Genomic DNA, 15,670 nt, shown 5'->3' on the forward strand with positions numbered 1-15,670 from the left:
ATCTGTCTCATTCCAAACATCTTTCCTACCTTCATGCCCCCTCCCCTTCCCTCCCCTTTGCCTTATCTAAAGTTTCTCTATTCCTCCCATGCTCCCCCACATCATTCATTATGAATCAGCATTGGCATTTGGTTTTGGGGATTGGCTAACTTCACTTAGTATTATATTCTCTAACTCTATCCATTTTACCTGCAAATGCCATGATTTTATTCTCTTTTAATGCTGAGTCATATTCCATTGTGTATATACACCACATTTTCTTTATCTATTCATTCAGTGAAGGGCATCTAGGTTGGATCCACAATTTAGCTATTGCAAATTTGCTGCTATAAACATTGATGTGGCTATATCCCTGTAGCATGCTCTTTTTTTTTCATTTTTTAAAATTTGTTTTAATTAGTTATACATGACAGTACAATGATCTTGACATTTCATACATTTGAATCAGATGGGATATAATTTCTCATTTTTCTGAGTGTACAGGTTGCAGAATTACATAGGTCATGCAGTCACATATATACTCACAGCAATAATAATGTCTATTTTATTCTGCTGTCCTTCCATTTCCCCCTTCCCCTCCTCTCTCCTCCCATCACTTCTCTCTACCCAATCTAATGTGACTCACTTCTTTTTTTTTTCCCCCTCACATCGTCATACCTGTATTCTGTATAACCAAGGGGGTCTCCTTCCTTCTTCCATGCAATTTCTATTCTCCCTCCCTTTCCCTCCCACCTTTCTTCCCTAATTTAAGTCCTTTGGGTATAAACTGAGGAGTGGGGTAGCTGGGTCAGATGGTGGTTCCATTCCCAATTTTCCAAGGAATCCCCGTACTGCTTTCTAGATTGGTTTGCACCAATTTACAGTCCCACTATCGGTATAAGAATGAGCCCTTTTCCCAAGGGTGTAGCTGAGTGGTAGAGTGCTTTCCCAGCATGTATGAGGTCCTAAGTTTAATCCCTAGCATCACACACACACACAAAAAAAGTTTCTTGGTATTATGTTAACCAACACTTCATCTCAATTTTTAGGGTCAAATGTTATAATTTTGTAAGAACCGTATATTCTTTTGAAAAACTTAGTTTTCAAGACTTTAAAGTCTTTTGTAAGAGTTTTCTTCGAATAGGAAAAGCAACTTAAGAAAAAGGTGTGTGTGTGTGTGTGTGTGTGTGTGTGTGTGTGTGTCTGTCTGTCTGTCTGTCTGTCTGTCTTACCTTCTAGTATGGTGGCAAATAATAGAAAATTAAATGAGTTTGCCAGCAATTAGTGAAATAGGATCAATATATTAATATACTGGGAAAAAATGGAGATAGAAAATGAAGGGAAGAATGATCAGGGTACAATCACAGACCTGATTGAACGTATTATCCTTAATGACTCCTTCCATATAGATTAGGTACTTTGATAAATAAACAGATTTTGATACTCTATAGTGATATAGATTAACATTCTCAAGCTCTTTGGGTCGTTTTTGAATTTTAATTAGTTATTCTTTCCATTATCTTGGAAGATCACCAACTTTTTAATAAAGAAATTAGCTAGGGAACTCATTTAGTTGAGTTACATTTAGTGTACTGCAATTTGGATATCTGTTACTCTACAAAAACGAACTATCCCAAAGTGTGAATGCATTATTCTCTCTCCTAGCTCTGTGGTGTTCTTGACTCACGTCTCTTTGGTGTTTGCAACCATCTGAAGGCCCCACTGTTCTGCATGCCTGAGGTGCCTTCTTCACCCAGATCTGGTGCCTGTGGTTCTCTTTGGTCTTTCTCTCAGCAGAGCAGCCTGGGCTGTTTTATATGATGGCTCAGAATGACAAGAGGCTGAGAGTGAGGCCAGCTGGTCCCCTGAAAGGCTGGGACCACAGGGGGCAGAACACACAGGATTCTCTGTGCTGGACACACAGGATTCACTGTGGGTGAAGGAGCAAACTCCACCTCTCAAAGGTGGAAAGAGCCTGAGTCCCAGGGGAGGAAGGAATTGAGGTCACTTATGCTTCTTGAAAGCACATGAAAGAGAAAGTAAAAGAAACAGATTTCAAATGGATCTACCATGTTTCATGAAAGCAGCGGAGTAGCACATTTTTAAGAGAGAAAATAGCAACTGGTTACAATCTCTAGGGGTCTAAATTTTATGGGGTTTAGTGAGACTTAATGATAGCAAATGTGTTGGTTGGGCCATCAGGGAAACAGATGTGGAACAGGAAAAGGTGAAAGTCCAGCACCCATTGTTTTCCTTCTCTCCCTGGGACCCATGGTCCTTCTTTCCTCCCTGAGGGTTGTTTCTCCATATCTTTTACTTCTCATTTCCCCTCCTTTATCTTGTTTTCCTCCTCAAACTGGGTCTTTCTTCTGATTTCTCAGTCTTCATTTATCAATAATCTAATCATTCTTTTCTCTCAGGCCAACTCCTTTCAGTTTCTTAAATCTATCTAAAATCAGGTCAGTTTTTGTTGGTTTTTTTTTTTTTTTTTTTAAGAGAGAGTGAGAGAGGAGAGAGAGAATTTTTTTAATATTTATTTTTTAGTTCTCGGCGGACACAACATCTTTGTTAGTATGTGGTGCTGAGGATCGAACCCGGGCCACATGCATGCCAGGCGAGCGCGCTACCGCTTGAGCCACATCCCCAGCCCTTTGTTGGTTTTCTATAGAGCTGTAGTTTATTCCTCTGCAGTTAACTGCTGCTCTTGAGGTCATCCTGACTTTCTCCAGCACTGTAGTAGTTTCCTGTTGGTTGCTGTAAAGTTTGGAAGTCCCTAACATCATCCTCCTTTCTGACACCAACTGCAATTTTGGGGTTTCCAAGTTACCCTTAGGTTTATAATTCACAAGGAAGACACCCAGAACTCTGGAAGCTGTGTTAATCATTGGTTATGAATTATAACAGTGAAAACGTACAGATTCCAATCAGGCAAGGGAAGAGGAGCATGCATTGGGGTCCAGAAGGGATCAAGGTGCTAAGCTTCTATTGTCCTCTCCTAGTGGAATTGTGTGTACAGCAAGCATGTGTGATAATGCACAGGAGTATTTGCCAACCAGGGGAATTCAGCTGAGCATTTGTGTCCAGCGTGTTTATTAAGGCTCCATCACATAGGCTTGATTGAAAGAACAGATATTGATTGCTCACATGCTTAACCTTAGTCTTCTGTCTCTCCAGAGACCACACTGATCAATACTTTAGGGCTGGAGGCACACACCCCCCTCTCCAACATTAGTCACATTGTTGCCATAGACTAAGAAGTGTGTCCCAAAGCCAGCCTCAAGGTAAACAAAGACCCTCTTAACAGGCAGGATATCCCAGGGACTTAGAGATCACTTCTAGGAGCAGATGGGGAGGGACAAAGGCCAGACCTTTGGGCTGGATTAACCCTCTAAGGCTGAATCACTTTATCTCTTTGTCTACATTCCATCTTACATGCTCTTGCTAGATAAATCTTTCTAATGAATAAATAGTCTTAGGTCACATTCCTGCTCAATGACCTACTGTATATTTTTTACACAGGTTTGTCACTATGTTCCAGATTTTCCAGGTAGTTTTCATTATAAATATTCTCTTTTTATGTCCCCCATAAACTACAAATGCCAAAGTGGCCACAGTTTCCTTAATCGTCCCGTTTTTCTATCCGGCAGTTACCCTCACTGTCTTCTGATCTGCAGTGTCCTCACCCATTCAAAATTTAGCTTTTCCAGTGGTCTCACCCATGTGCCTTCACTATTATAAAGCCTTAATTGCTTAAAGTAGATGTATTTAATTCTCTTTGGATCCCTTTCTGTCTGTGTCTCTATGATCCTTGCTATGATCTGCCTTGTGTTGGAGTTATTTTTGTTCCTGTCTCGTTTTCTTTATGAGACAGTAAGCTCTTTAAGAGAAAGGATTATGTCTTATTCCTCTTCATATTCCCTGTAGAGGCCAAGATCATGCTTGGAATGAATGCATGCAGAATATGTACAGAATTTAATTCCTACCATTTGGGGAAGATCCAACAAATATTTAAAATCACAAGTGTATATATACTGCAATAAAAGAGGATAAAATCATGGCATTTGCAGGTAAATGGATGGAAAAGATAATGCTAAGTTAGCCAATCCTCGCCCCCCCAAAAAAAAAACCCAAATGCCAAATGTTTTCTCTGATATAAGGTGGTTGATTCATAGTGGGGTATGGAGGGGGAGTGTGGGAGGAATAGACTAACTCTAGATAGGGCAGAGGGGTTGGAGAGGAAGGGAGGGGGCATGGGTTTAGAAATGATGGTGGAATGTGATGGTCATTATTATCCAAAGTACATGTATGAAGACATGAATTGGTGTGATTATACATTATATACAACCAGACATATGAAAAGTTGTGCTCTATATGTGTAATAAGAATTGTAACGAATTCTGCTGTCATATATAAATTAAAAAAATTAATAAAAAATAAAATCACAAGTGTAGAATTCTTAGAATAGTGGCTTTTATATGTTATATATGTTATATGTAATAGCTAGTACAGTATTAGGGGGAATCTAACTTAAAGAATCTGACTGGGTCTGGTTGGTCCCAATGGGAAAAATAACCTGATAGACTTCACTTAACTTCAGTTCTATGCCCTCTCTTCTCTCTCATATTAAACCCTTCCTCCCCCCAACCATCCAGTTTTTCAGTGTAAAGTATACCAAGATAACTTTTAACACATTCATCCATATAATGAGTCAGCATGTAATTTAATGAGCATGTATTTATCTGATACTATGCCAGATATGGGGGATACAGTGAACAAGACTGAAATAGTTTCTATCTTTGGTTTATCCCTTAGAAGAGATTTTAAAAGCTTTGGGTGTATTTCTTATTAGATCAGTTAAACCTTCAACTTTCTGGTTTCCCTAAAACGTCTGTGAAACACGAGAGGTAAATTGATAACATCTGCAGCAGCTAATACTTTCTGAGCACTGAGCACCTGTGCTGAGTATTCTACCTGCACCATTTCGTTTCATCCTGACAACCCTCTCAGTAGCAACATCATCACTGTGTCATAGAAGAGTAGGAGAGAATCAGGGTGATGCCTAAGGTTTGCCTCCTCCAGAACTTGCGCTCTTCATCACCATTTGATAAATTGCTATAGACTAAGCCTTGGCACCCTCTTGCTGCAATTGACTTTAATTTTACATTGTTATTCCAGCCCAATGATCAAACACAACCCTTGTCTGACTGCTAAAATTCACATTTTTGTATTGCTAAGTACATGGATCAAACCCACTGCTGGTCCATAAGTGTACCTATCTTTGTTCTTTACAAATCCTTGTTATATTTCTTACATATCATCTTGGGGACAAAAGAGAATATTTTAAGAAATATTTTTTATTTAGTTAAAAATTGCTAACATTTGTGCCACTTTGAGTTTTCTAACGGTTCACTCTAACTACAGTAGTGGGTCTAAGTTCAACAAGCATTTTTTCTTTTTCTTTTTTTTCTTTCTTTTTTTTTTACTTTTCTTAACAAATTGGTTAACATCATTCTTCCCAAAGTGGTTATGGATCACATGACTCCAGAAGGGTCTGAAATGTTGATTTGACAGAGATGAATTATTTTCCTGCCCTCTAATGCAAAAATACTATGAATGTTAAGCATCTCAGTTCATTTGTTCAAGTATCTTTGAAATGATAAATTCAGAGATTTGTAATTTTGAGCTTTATATAGTTTATTTCTTGAATAAACTATATAAATATAAACTATATAACTATATAAACTATATAAATAATATGAATAAAATGTCAAACACAAGAGAAAAAACCTAGAATTTTAATTATGTAAATGAGTAAGGGAGATAGCATTATTCTTTGTAATTTCTTATTATTCTAGCTCCTCACTTTCCCCAAGGTCTTTTAGACAACTTTATCCCAGTAGATGTTTCTTTGAAACTATTGGTGGGTGCATTTGTGGGTGTAGGGGAACACACCGCACTGGTTGCATGGGAGAAGTATTTGTTCAAATTACTTTTCTCTAATTTAACCAGTATTATTTCTGTGTAGTAGACTGAAGGCAGTCAATCGAGTAAGAGTGGGACTCTGGAAACATATTTGGGTTGAAGGCTGCCTTACACATAAGTGTGCAACTTTGGGAAATTTAATTTATCTCTTCAAGTGTCAGATATTTAATCTGTAGAATAGGAATAATAATAATTCCTACACTGTATTGTTTAATGGATTAAATGAAGTTTATGCTGGGCATATGTTAAATGCCTAACTGTTCTAAATGTTTTCTTTCTTATTATTGGAGAAAGTATCAGTTTTCTTTCTTTTTATTCATTCAAATGATTAAAACAATAAATGATCTTGATAATTAGCATGATTGTCACCAGCAGCCAACCCAGGGAACCTGTCTGGATCTTGGCTGGCCAGATTTGGCAACCCACTCACTTAAGAAGAAATAGGCAAATGATGTTAAAATGAAAAAATGAAGTTCATGCATTTTGATCAAGTTGGGGTACAGCAGTTAGATTGTTTCTCCACCAATGCTACAGAGGCAGTCTGAATTTTTCGAAACCAAAGCCAGGTGATAGACATATGTGATTTAGCTAGGCTGTATTTAGCCAGAAAACAGTTCAGTTTGAGCTTCTGTGGTCGCCACCCATCCTTAGCACAATGAAGTTTGAATTCTCAGTGTGAGGACATTCAGGGGCTCTCTGTTTCATTATTACTAAATACAGAACAACCTCTTCAAGGAAAAACAATGTGACAACACAAACAACGATCTCCTAAGAGGGTAGTTTTCAAGGTGCCATTTTTGTTCTAGTGGTGGATACAGAAAGGTTCTGAATTCACCCCTAATTCTTGGTATTAAGTGAAAGTCTTTGAAACTGCAAATTACTGAGATTCTTTGGACTATAGAGTTGCCTAATGTGGGTTCAAATCTAGGCTCTGTCACTTATTAACTGGGTAACTTCAGATAAATTATTTTACTCTCTCTGTGCCTCAGTTTGCTTGTATGTTAAATGCAGATTATAAAAGTACCTGCTTCATAGGGTCTTATTATTTTATAACTATGATGTTAACAACTAGACTTGATTTTTACACCAATATAAAAAAGACCTTTGGTGAAGATGCATTTTGGATAATGGATAGAATAATTCTTATTATCATAGACATTGACTGGGTAAACATAGACATAGCTGGGTAAACATGCAGGGAATGCATCAGATATAAAAAAGTCACAAATTCAAGATCATCTTGGAAGGAAGTCATTATGTAAAAGAACCCATTCATAAGATCATATTATGGTTATTGTAAATGATGTTCACTCATTTTTATTTAGCAGTTGTAGTAATATATCTTGCATTCCTGCCTTTATAAACTTAGACATGATTTGACCCATATTTCCTGCTTGTTACCATAAGAGATTATTCAGTTAAGGCAGAAACAAGAATCATGTAGGACAGTCTGGAAGGAATTGCTGTGGACTTCAGAATAATCTTATTGGAGAACAACTGCTGAGAAATGAATCATGATTGCTTCTGTGGCTCTAATGGAAATTGTAAACGTTTAGTAACCTATGGTTCTGGACCCTGGGAGTCAATTTTAGGAAATAGGAAGAACTTTAAATTTGGCAATGGAAGTCCTCGGTGTGAATTCTGTTTCTTCCACATACTAAGCATATGATTCCAGGCAATTCACTTATTTCTTTGCTCATTGTTTTTTTTTTTTTTTGCTTTTATTCATTTATTTATTTATTTATTTATTTTATTGGCTATTCAATTTTTTTTTCTTTTGTAAGATAAAAATCATAATGCATACCCTGCTGTTTACAGGATTGTTCTGTGGGTCAAATAAGATAAAATGTGAGAGTCTTAGGCACGTGATTTTGCTTTCCATTTTTATTAACTGTTAATACAAGGGTGGAAAACAAAACATTTTTTTGTTTCACTATGGTATGGTGAATACATGACCTGATCTATGAGAAGAGAAGTGCAGATGGGATTTTTCTATTTAAATTCTATTGTACTATATTTAGTTATGATGACTTAATTCTATTTAATTTACTTTAATTCTATTTAGATACATAATTTTATCTCACAGTGTCTGATTTTGACCTGTTGGGCAGAAAGAGAAGAAGGGTTTGGAGGGTGAAATGAGGGGAAAGGGTCTTGATGTGCAGCTGGTTACTGGAAGAGAGTGGGTGGAGGGTGAATTTTGTCCTGCCTTTTGTCATCCAGGTGAGGTCTCAGCATGACCTCAGCCCCTTCTGACTTTGAACATGGGGGTGGGGGAGGAAGAATGCAGCATCAGTATGTTTTTGCAGTTCACAGAAGTTTGGGACAGTCAGTATTGGGTTTGCAAGCAGGGAAAAAGCCTGGTAGGTGAAGTTGCTCCCCAGAAGGGCACGTGGGACCTAGAAGAGGAGGATGACCTGAATGGTTACCTTCTGAAAAACATAAAGGTCAACTTCTATTGTGAGGCTTCCTAAAATTGCAAGATTTTTCTTATGTGTAGCTTTTATTTCCCATAGATTTCTCAACAGTTGCTAATGTTAAGCTATCCTAAAGCAGAACAGAAAGACATGCATTTATTTAGGATCAGAAGAACAGAAGCAAACTTGTTTTTCCATACTGCTGTGGGCTGTGGGGAGGGAAAACATTTGGATCAGAGCTTGGCTGGTGGCCATGAAAAGAAAGCAGATGGATCCAATCTTGTTATATGTGGCATTGGCTCCCTAATGGTTTTATGGAGAAGAAAGAGGACAGGAGGTACCCATAAACACTCTACTTTGGCTTTCTCCTTTTACCTTTTTTTTTTTTTTTAAAAAAAAACATTATCTTCATTTTATCTCATAATTCTCAACCATCTTCCTCTAAGAGTTTCTCCTTTGCTTCTAAGACCTACCCATTTCTACCTTGGTCCATGGGCTTCAGAGGCCAAGGCTTTGGAACTTCTCTACTCTTTCTGCCTGGGGAATGCCTTAGGAGAAGTCCCAGCTAGGTGTGTGTTATCTTCTACTAAATTCGCTGTCCCATTAAAACATTCATGAGTTTTGAAATATTTCTACAGATAAAAATAGGTAAATAAAAATAGGTAAATAAATAAAAATAGATAAAAATAGGTAAATAAAAAAGAATTTGTTTTGTAAGGTCTAAGCAACAAATATGTATGGCTGTGATTGGGACAAAACATATCTTGGGTTGAACACTGACTACTACAGGATGGTACCATGTTTGTCAAGGAAAATAGAGAGGCACTGTAATCCAATAACTTGAGTGTGCACTCAGGTGCTTCCATGTGATGGCTGCATGAATTTGGGCAATTCAGATATTCAAAAACAGTTCCTTTTGTGGGAAGGAAATATGAGTATTTAATCTCAAATAACTAAGAATGAAAGGATACTACTGAAATATTGTAAAGACTGATTATTTTAAGCCCCTAGCCAGCATCAAATTCAGTGATGAGGCCCTTGAAGCTTTGATATTTTAATCAGTTAAAAGACAAGAATAGCTCAGTGTGGTGGCTTACTTCTGTAATTCCTGGATGCAGAGGCAACAGGATCACAAGTTCAAGGCCAGCCTCAGGCAACTAGAGGAGACTCTTCAGCAACTCAGTGAGAACCTGTCTCAAAAAAAAAAAAAAAAAAAAAAGGTGGGGGGCTGGGGGGCGTGGAGGGTGTAACATTGATTGGAAGGTTTGGCCAATGTAATAAAGCATGCCCCAAAAGTGATAATAATTAAGGACAAAGTGCATCCTAAGAATAACTGTAAGGAAAAGAAAGTTTGGCTTATATAAAAAGCAAATAAGTGGTAATAGCCAAGAAAATTTTGAACAAAGAGTTGGAGACATTTATCTTACCAGTTATTGCACATTCTGTAATGTTTACACCACAAGAAAAAGAATCGACAGATGGATCAGAGGAAGAATCTTGTGTCCAGTTGTTGACTTATTTAGCATGTGTGCTGGGTTGGGCACCAAAGTAAGTGCTTTTTATACATTCTGATTTAATCTTTACAATGAGAGTATAAGATAGGCACTGTTAAGATAGACTTGCTTAGGAGTCAGAAAGTGACATTAGAGCTCAGTTGTACATCAAAGTGATTTTTGCAGAGACAAGCCATAAATGAGTGGGTGATTTTCTCAATAGTACTGTGGAAAGGCTGGAAAGGGAGGTAATCAGAAATCACTTAAGCACTCAACTCACACCATACCTAAACTAAATTCCACATGAGTTAAAAAAAAAAAATAAGCCAAGGGTAAAAGGTGGCACTGGTGATTGAGATACAAGTAAATGAAAATTTAAGTAGCCCTTTAGTTGATAGTAGAATGAGGAAGAACTTTTTAAGCACAGAAGTCCTAAAAAAAACCACAAAACGAATGATTGATGTGTTTGACTACATAAAATTTAAATTTCTGTGCATCAAAAGCCATTATAAGCCAAACTTAAATGTAAATAACAGATTGTGAAAACAAATGAAAATACTGAGACAATTATAATATACAAATGATTGATCCTGTAGAAAGAGCTCTTGCTAAGCAATATGAAAAGCACAAATCTCCTAAGTAAAAATAGTCGAAAACTCTACACAGGAGAATTACCATAAATTCTGAAAATTACTTAGCTGTAGAAACAACAACAACAAAAAAACCTAACTAGAATAAAAAGCAGAGGCACGCGTTTTCACTTTTAGTATTTGGTGAAAGTGCTAAGATACATTTATGAATATTTCAAGAAATAGTCACTGTCCTATACCACTGGTTGTTGTTTTGATGAGCAATTTACAGATTTTTGCCCTGTGGTAGGCAAATAATGGGCAAGTACCATGAAACAGTTTTAGGTTCTTTCTTCAGAATTTTTTTTTGGTGAATTTCACAAGTAAATTAGCAGATATGAAGTTCAGATTTTTGTACAAAGATATTACTGCAATGTTAGGTGTACTAGACAGACAAGAAATAACTTCAATCATAAATATCCAGAAGTTTTTGAACAAATTTTGCCATATAATGTTAAGATTAGAATGCATCTATTAAGACCATGTGTTCAAATGCTATTGTATAAAAAAAAGTGATTCTACGTTAAGGAAAAATGGCTAGATAAACTCTCTCTATGGTATAATCCCAATCTTCTTTAAAATGGTGTGTCTGTGTAAACCTGTATATTGAAAAAAATCAACACAAAATATTACTTTTCCCTAAGCAATGGGTGATAAGTAGTTTTTTGTTTCCTATGTTTTCCACATTTTCTATATTACTTTTATAATTATAAAAAGTTACTAAATTTACTATTCAGAAGTTCTAAAGATTCAATGAGAAATTATGGCCAGGATACCAGGAATAAAGTTAAGGTTTTAGAAATGTTAATTTCCTTCTATTTTCCTTTATTAGAACCACAAATACAAAGTTGAAATTGATTTAATTCTTTATGGCTTGATAATGAATTTTTAAAACTGACAAAATAAAATAATTTTGAGACATCAACATGTTTAGCATTTGATAAGAGTCAATTTAACTATATGCAAGCACAGTGAGAGCTAGTGGTGATGTAGAATATTCCTTTCTTTACAGGATACTTACATGACTTTTATAGTAGTTAGAATGATTTGCATCTTGCACATGTTACTATATCCTAATAGAAAATGAGCTAGTGTGGGGCTGGGGTAGTGGCTTAGCAGTAGAGCACTCGCCTAGCATGTGCACGGTGCTGGGTTCCAGCCTCAACACCATATAAAAATAAATGAACAAAATAAAGGCATTGTGTCCAACTCCAACTAACACACACACACACACACACACACACACACACATATTTTAAAAAGAAGAAAAGAAAATGAGCTAATGCATTTTTTAGCTAATGGAATAAAGTCAGCATTTAGTAAAAACCTAAAGGCAGCCATAATCATCATCTTGAAGTGCTTGTACCTAGAGTGGAGCTATAGCTTTCTATTCTGAGGTTATAATAATATTATAGAAACCATCTCATGTCATTTTTTTTGTATAATCAGCTTTTGGTTCATAAATGCTGTACTATTCTGGCCCTTCGTAAACAATATTTGTAGTAATGAAATTTGTAGGAAAATGGGTTTCTCCTAATAGCTATGAAAGAACATGGCATGGGAAAATGTTTTCTAATGCTGGCATTTTCTCACTGAGGACACTTGTTTTGTATCACATTAATTATAATTGTAACAATTGTGTCTCATGGGCATATTCATTTCAAGTTCAGGATCATACTTTTTTGTGTGTTTTTGGCACAATTTCATTTAAAACAAGATTCCATTCAGACTGTTGATGCTCTTGATTTGGTGTGCACACTTGTCTTGATTCTATAATTACCTAAGCATTTCCTTCTGACTTTTTCTTTTATTATAATTGATCATATTTTCTCTATTTTACTGTGTCTTCTTTAAAGTACTTCCTATGTTTTTAAAGGTTTTAATAGTGTGTGTTTGTAAGCTGCTGATAGTAAATATTGTTTTGTTTGCTAAATGTTTCTTTTTTTTTTTTTTTTAGGGTGATTTTGGATCTTACTATTCACGAAGCTCTAGAAAGGTAATGAACATTAACCCTAAATTCAGCCAAAATATTATTTTCTGTTTATGTCTCCTTTCTTTCCTTTCTTTTTTATAATTGTAAACATGGACTTAAGTTATTTATATGAAATGATACTTTTTAATCATTTTATTATTAATTAATTAGAGATCTATCAGGCTTTTAAGAGTTTTGCCTTGTCGGGCCATCTGGTCAACTGGACACGTGTTCATGATACACTGGTACCTTGGGGTTGTTTGTTATCTTCCTCATCTGGTCCTCAGTTGTGTATTTTGAGTCTTGATTTTATGGCCTGTAGCGTATCCATGTCCTCTAGAGACAGGTACAACATCGCTTTCCTCAATGATAATACCACGAGAAAGAAATGTTTGGTTTAACTCGTTAGTACATTCTGTCCTGCTTGAAAAGTTTACATGGAAGCCCATTGATGACCAGATGTCTGCCTTTAGATCTGGCTCTAGAACAAGGAGAGCCAAGTTGACGACTTTGATGGTGGAACACCTGTAGCTGTGATACCCTGAAGTGCTGCCTCACTTTGAGGGGTCTGCTGCTCAGTGGAGAGTGTAGGCTGCTTTTCTCTCTATGATGACGGGTAAAGGCTGCAACTCTTCTACCCTCCATGCCCATCTTCCTGGAGTCCTCAGCATTCATCTCTCATGCCATCTGTGGGCCTGTCTTTTCTTTTAGGTCAAGGGTGCAGCAGTGTATTGGAATCTCAGCTCTGCTTGCTTCATTTTCTACTTCAAAGTTTTGTTGAGGGAATCTGCTGAGATTTGATTTAGTGATATTTAATTTGGTGCCATAATAGTAGCTCAATACATCCAAAAATATAATTCAGATTATTTTGGTTGGTATTTTTTTCTAAGATGATTTATGCGTTCATAGGTATATGTTTTATTAGGTTGAAGTATGTGAATTGCCATTTTGGTAGTTCACAAATAGTATAACACCAGTTACTTCATGTGGTTAAGTCTAATATTAATTAACTTATGATTCTATTTCATCTCTATGAACCTTTAGTTATGTTTCTGTAAGATGTCCACTACTGATCCTCCGAACTATAGGCCCATGTGACTTATGTTCCTGAAATGATGTGTTCTTTTATTGTTGCTGTTCAGTGAAATGGCAGAGCAATACTTTTTACATGAATGTCTCATAAGAATGATAATATAGACTATTAAAATGTTCACATTGGTTCAGTAGGCTCATCTTGTCACCAGCAGGGTTGCTGCTCAGCACCATGCTGTGATATTGTTGGTCAGTATTATTTGTGTCACTAGAGATAAGCTAAGTCAGATTTATCTGAATCATACAAGTAATTTTATTTTCTCAGTATGTGTTGTCTACCTTTTAAAGCACCTTTTTATTTTTAAGTGTATTTTATTTCTCAGTAGTTCTAAGAAGTAAAAAGTAAACTGCCTTCATTTTTTAAAGATAAAAGTTGAATTATACATTAAATAAGGGTATTGCATCAAGGGTAGAGGTCTAGTCAGTGGCTATCCAGACAATTAATCAAAGATCTTCATCATTTTCAAGTTAAAGTAAGTTTTTATAGGTCTCACCCTAAACTCTTATTTTCTATAATTGAATCAATTAAAATCTTAAGATGTTGTTTGAAGTAATAGTGGCAAAATCAAATAAACAGAAATAAACATCTTCTAGCCTGTCCCATTCCTACTCCATTTGTAAGACTTTGTGGTTGCTGAAAAGCATTATTTATGTTTTAGAATTTTAGATCTAGTATTATAGTTGATATAATTTTTAGAATGAATACAACATGAATTTCACCAACACTCTGGGAAAGAACAAAAACATCTTCTATCTCAAGATTGTAGTATTTTAGTTTATCTTAAACTCTTTGAGAATGAAACAACTACTGGTGTCTGAATTTAGGACTTCCTTGGTCTGTTCACTCAAGTCTTTGCTCACTCTTATGTACCTAGCCCGAAGCCAGTTCCACAGTCTAGAATGCATGTCTGCTTTTGCTGCCTTCCACAGCAATCCTTTATAGCAATCCTTTATATGTGGCTTAAATGCTGTCTGTACAGAAGGTACTGATTTTGTATCCATGATGTCAGAAGACATGAAGCAACTGCTGAGGCTGAGATGACTTCATTCTTTTTCCTTTAAATGTCTTTTTATTTTTAATTTGACACTTAGCAATTGTTCATATTTATGGTATATGGTGAAACATTTTAATATATGTAGATAATGTGTGCTGATCTGATCAGGGTAATTGGCGTATCTGTCACCTCAATCATCTATCATCTTTGTGTTGGGGGTTGTTGAAAATTCTCTCTACTTACTATTTTGAAATATTCAATGAATTGTGGTAAACCCCAGTTGCCCTATTGTGATGCAGAACATTAGACATTATTCCTCCTATCCAACTGCACCCTGCTTGTTAACCATTCCCAGACGATTTCTGTAGAGATGCAAATGCCAGTAGGATTTCAGTTAGGTGAATGATTAAAATTTGGGGGGCAGAGTGTGGCTGGGAGTGGTTACCTGTTACCCTGAATGTAAAGGAATTCTTCTGCTTTACATTTTTGGTATCTTTCGAGCATCTCTTCTGGCCTCTAACTGGTCTGAGTATAAATTCAACTGTCTGATGCTTTGGAACTCTGTCTGGCCTATCAGCTCATTTGGCCTTCCCTCTTCCTGTTGAAGTTTCATAGAGCATACACAAAGCAATGAGAGCACAGGATTCCAATGACATAACCCCTCATTGTCCCTGCAGCTTAATGTTTCAATCCTTGTGCCAGCAAAATGGTGTCGGGGACCCTGGAATCCTCACAAAATTCTTTCTCAGTGTGTGTTACTGAATCATCTCACCCAGCTAAAATACTCAATTCCTCCTAGGACTGGAGGATGAGGAAGTAGCAGTTCATAGTGTACAAACTGAAGGGGTACCTTGGATGAATTCTGAGGTTAATGAAGTAAGAAAAGTATCAATAAAAATTAAAGGAAAACCATCTGTTATATATGGCATCTAATTCTTTCCTTGTTTCCCCCCACTGCGTTGATTATGAGTTTCTGTAGAATGTGACTCCCACAGCAACATTAAAGAATTTGGGGTCACTTTTCAAATCTTGAGTATCAAAAGCTTGCCTAGGCAGGCCTGTGATTTAGACATCTGTAAATGTGAGTTGACATCTACAGATAGGTGTGCTG

At 36.4% G+C, this 15,670-nt stretch overlaps 1 protein-coding gene across 1 annotated transcript in view; it reads left to right on the top strand.

Annotated features, from left to right (window-relative positions):
- The window catches only part of Ank3 (ankyrin 3), a 632,006-nt gene that overhangs the window by 90,034 nt on the left and 526,302 nt on the right, over nt 1-15,670 (top strand). Inside the window, exon 2 of the mRNA XM_078041667.1 lies at nt 12,458-12,496. Within this exon, the coding sequence (XP_077897793.1) occupies nt 12,458-12,496 (39 nt within the window). The remainder of the gene's footprint in view (nt 1-12,457; nt 12,497-15,670) is intronic.

This window comes from Ictidomys tridecemlineatus, chromosome 1 (assembly GCF_052094955.1).
Source record: "Ictidomys tridecemlineatus isolate mIctTri1 chromosome 1, mIctTri1.hap1, whole genome shotgun sequence".
NCBI lineage: Eukaryota > Metazoa > Chordata > Mammalia > Rodentia > Sciuridae > Ictidomys > Ictidomys tridecemlineatus.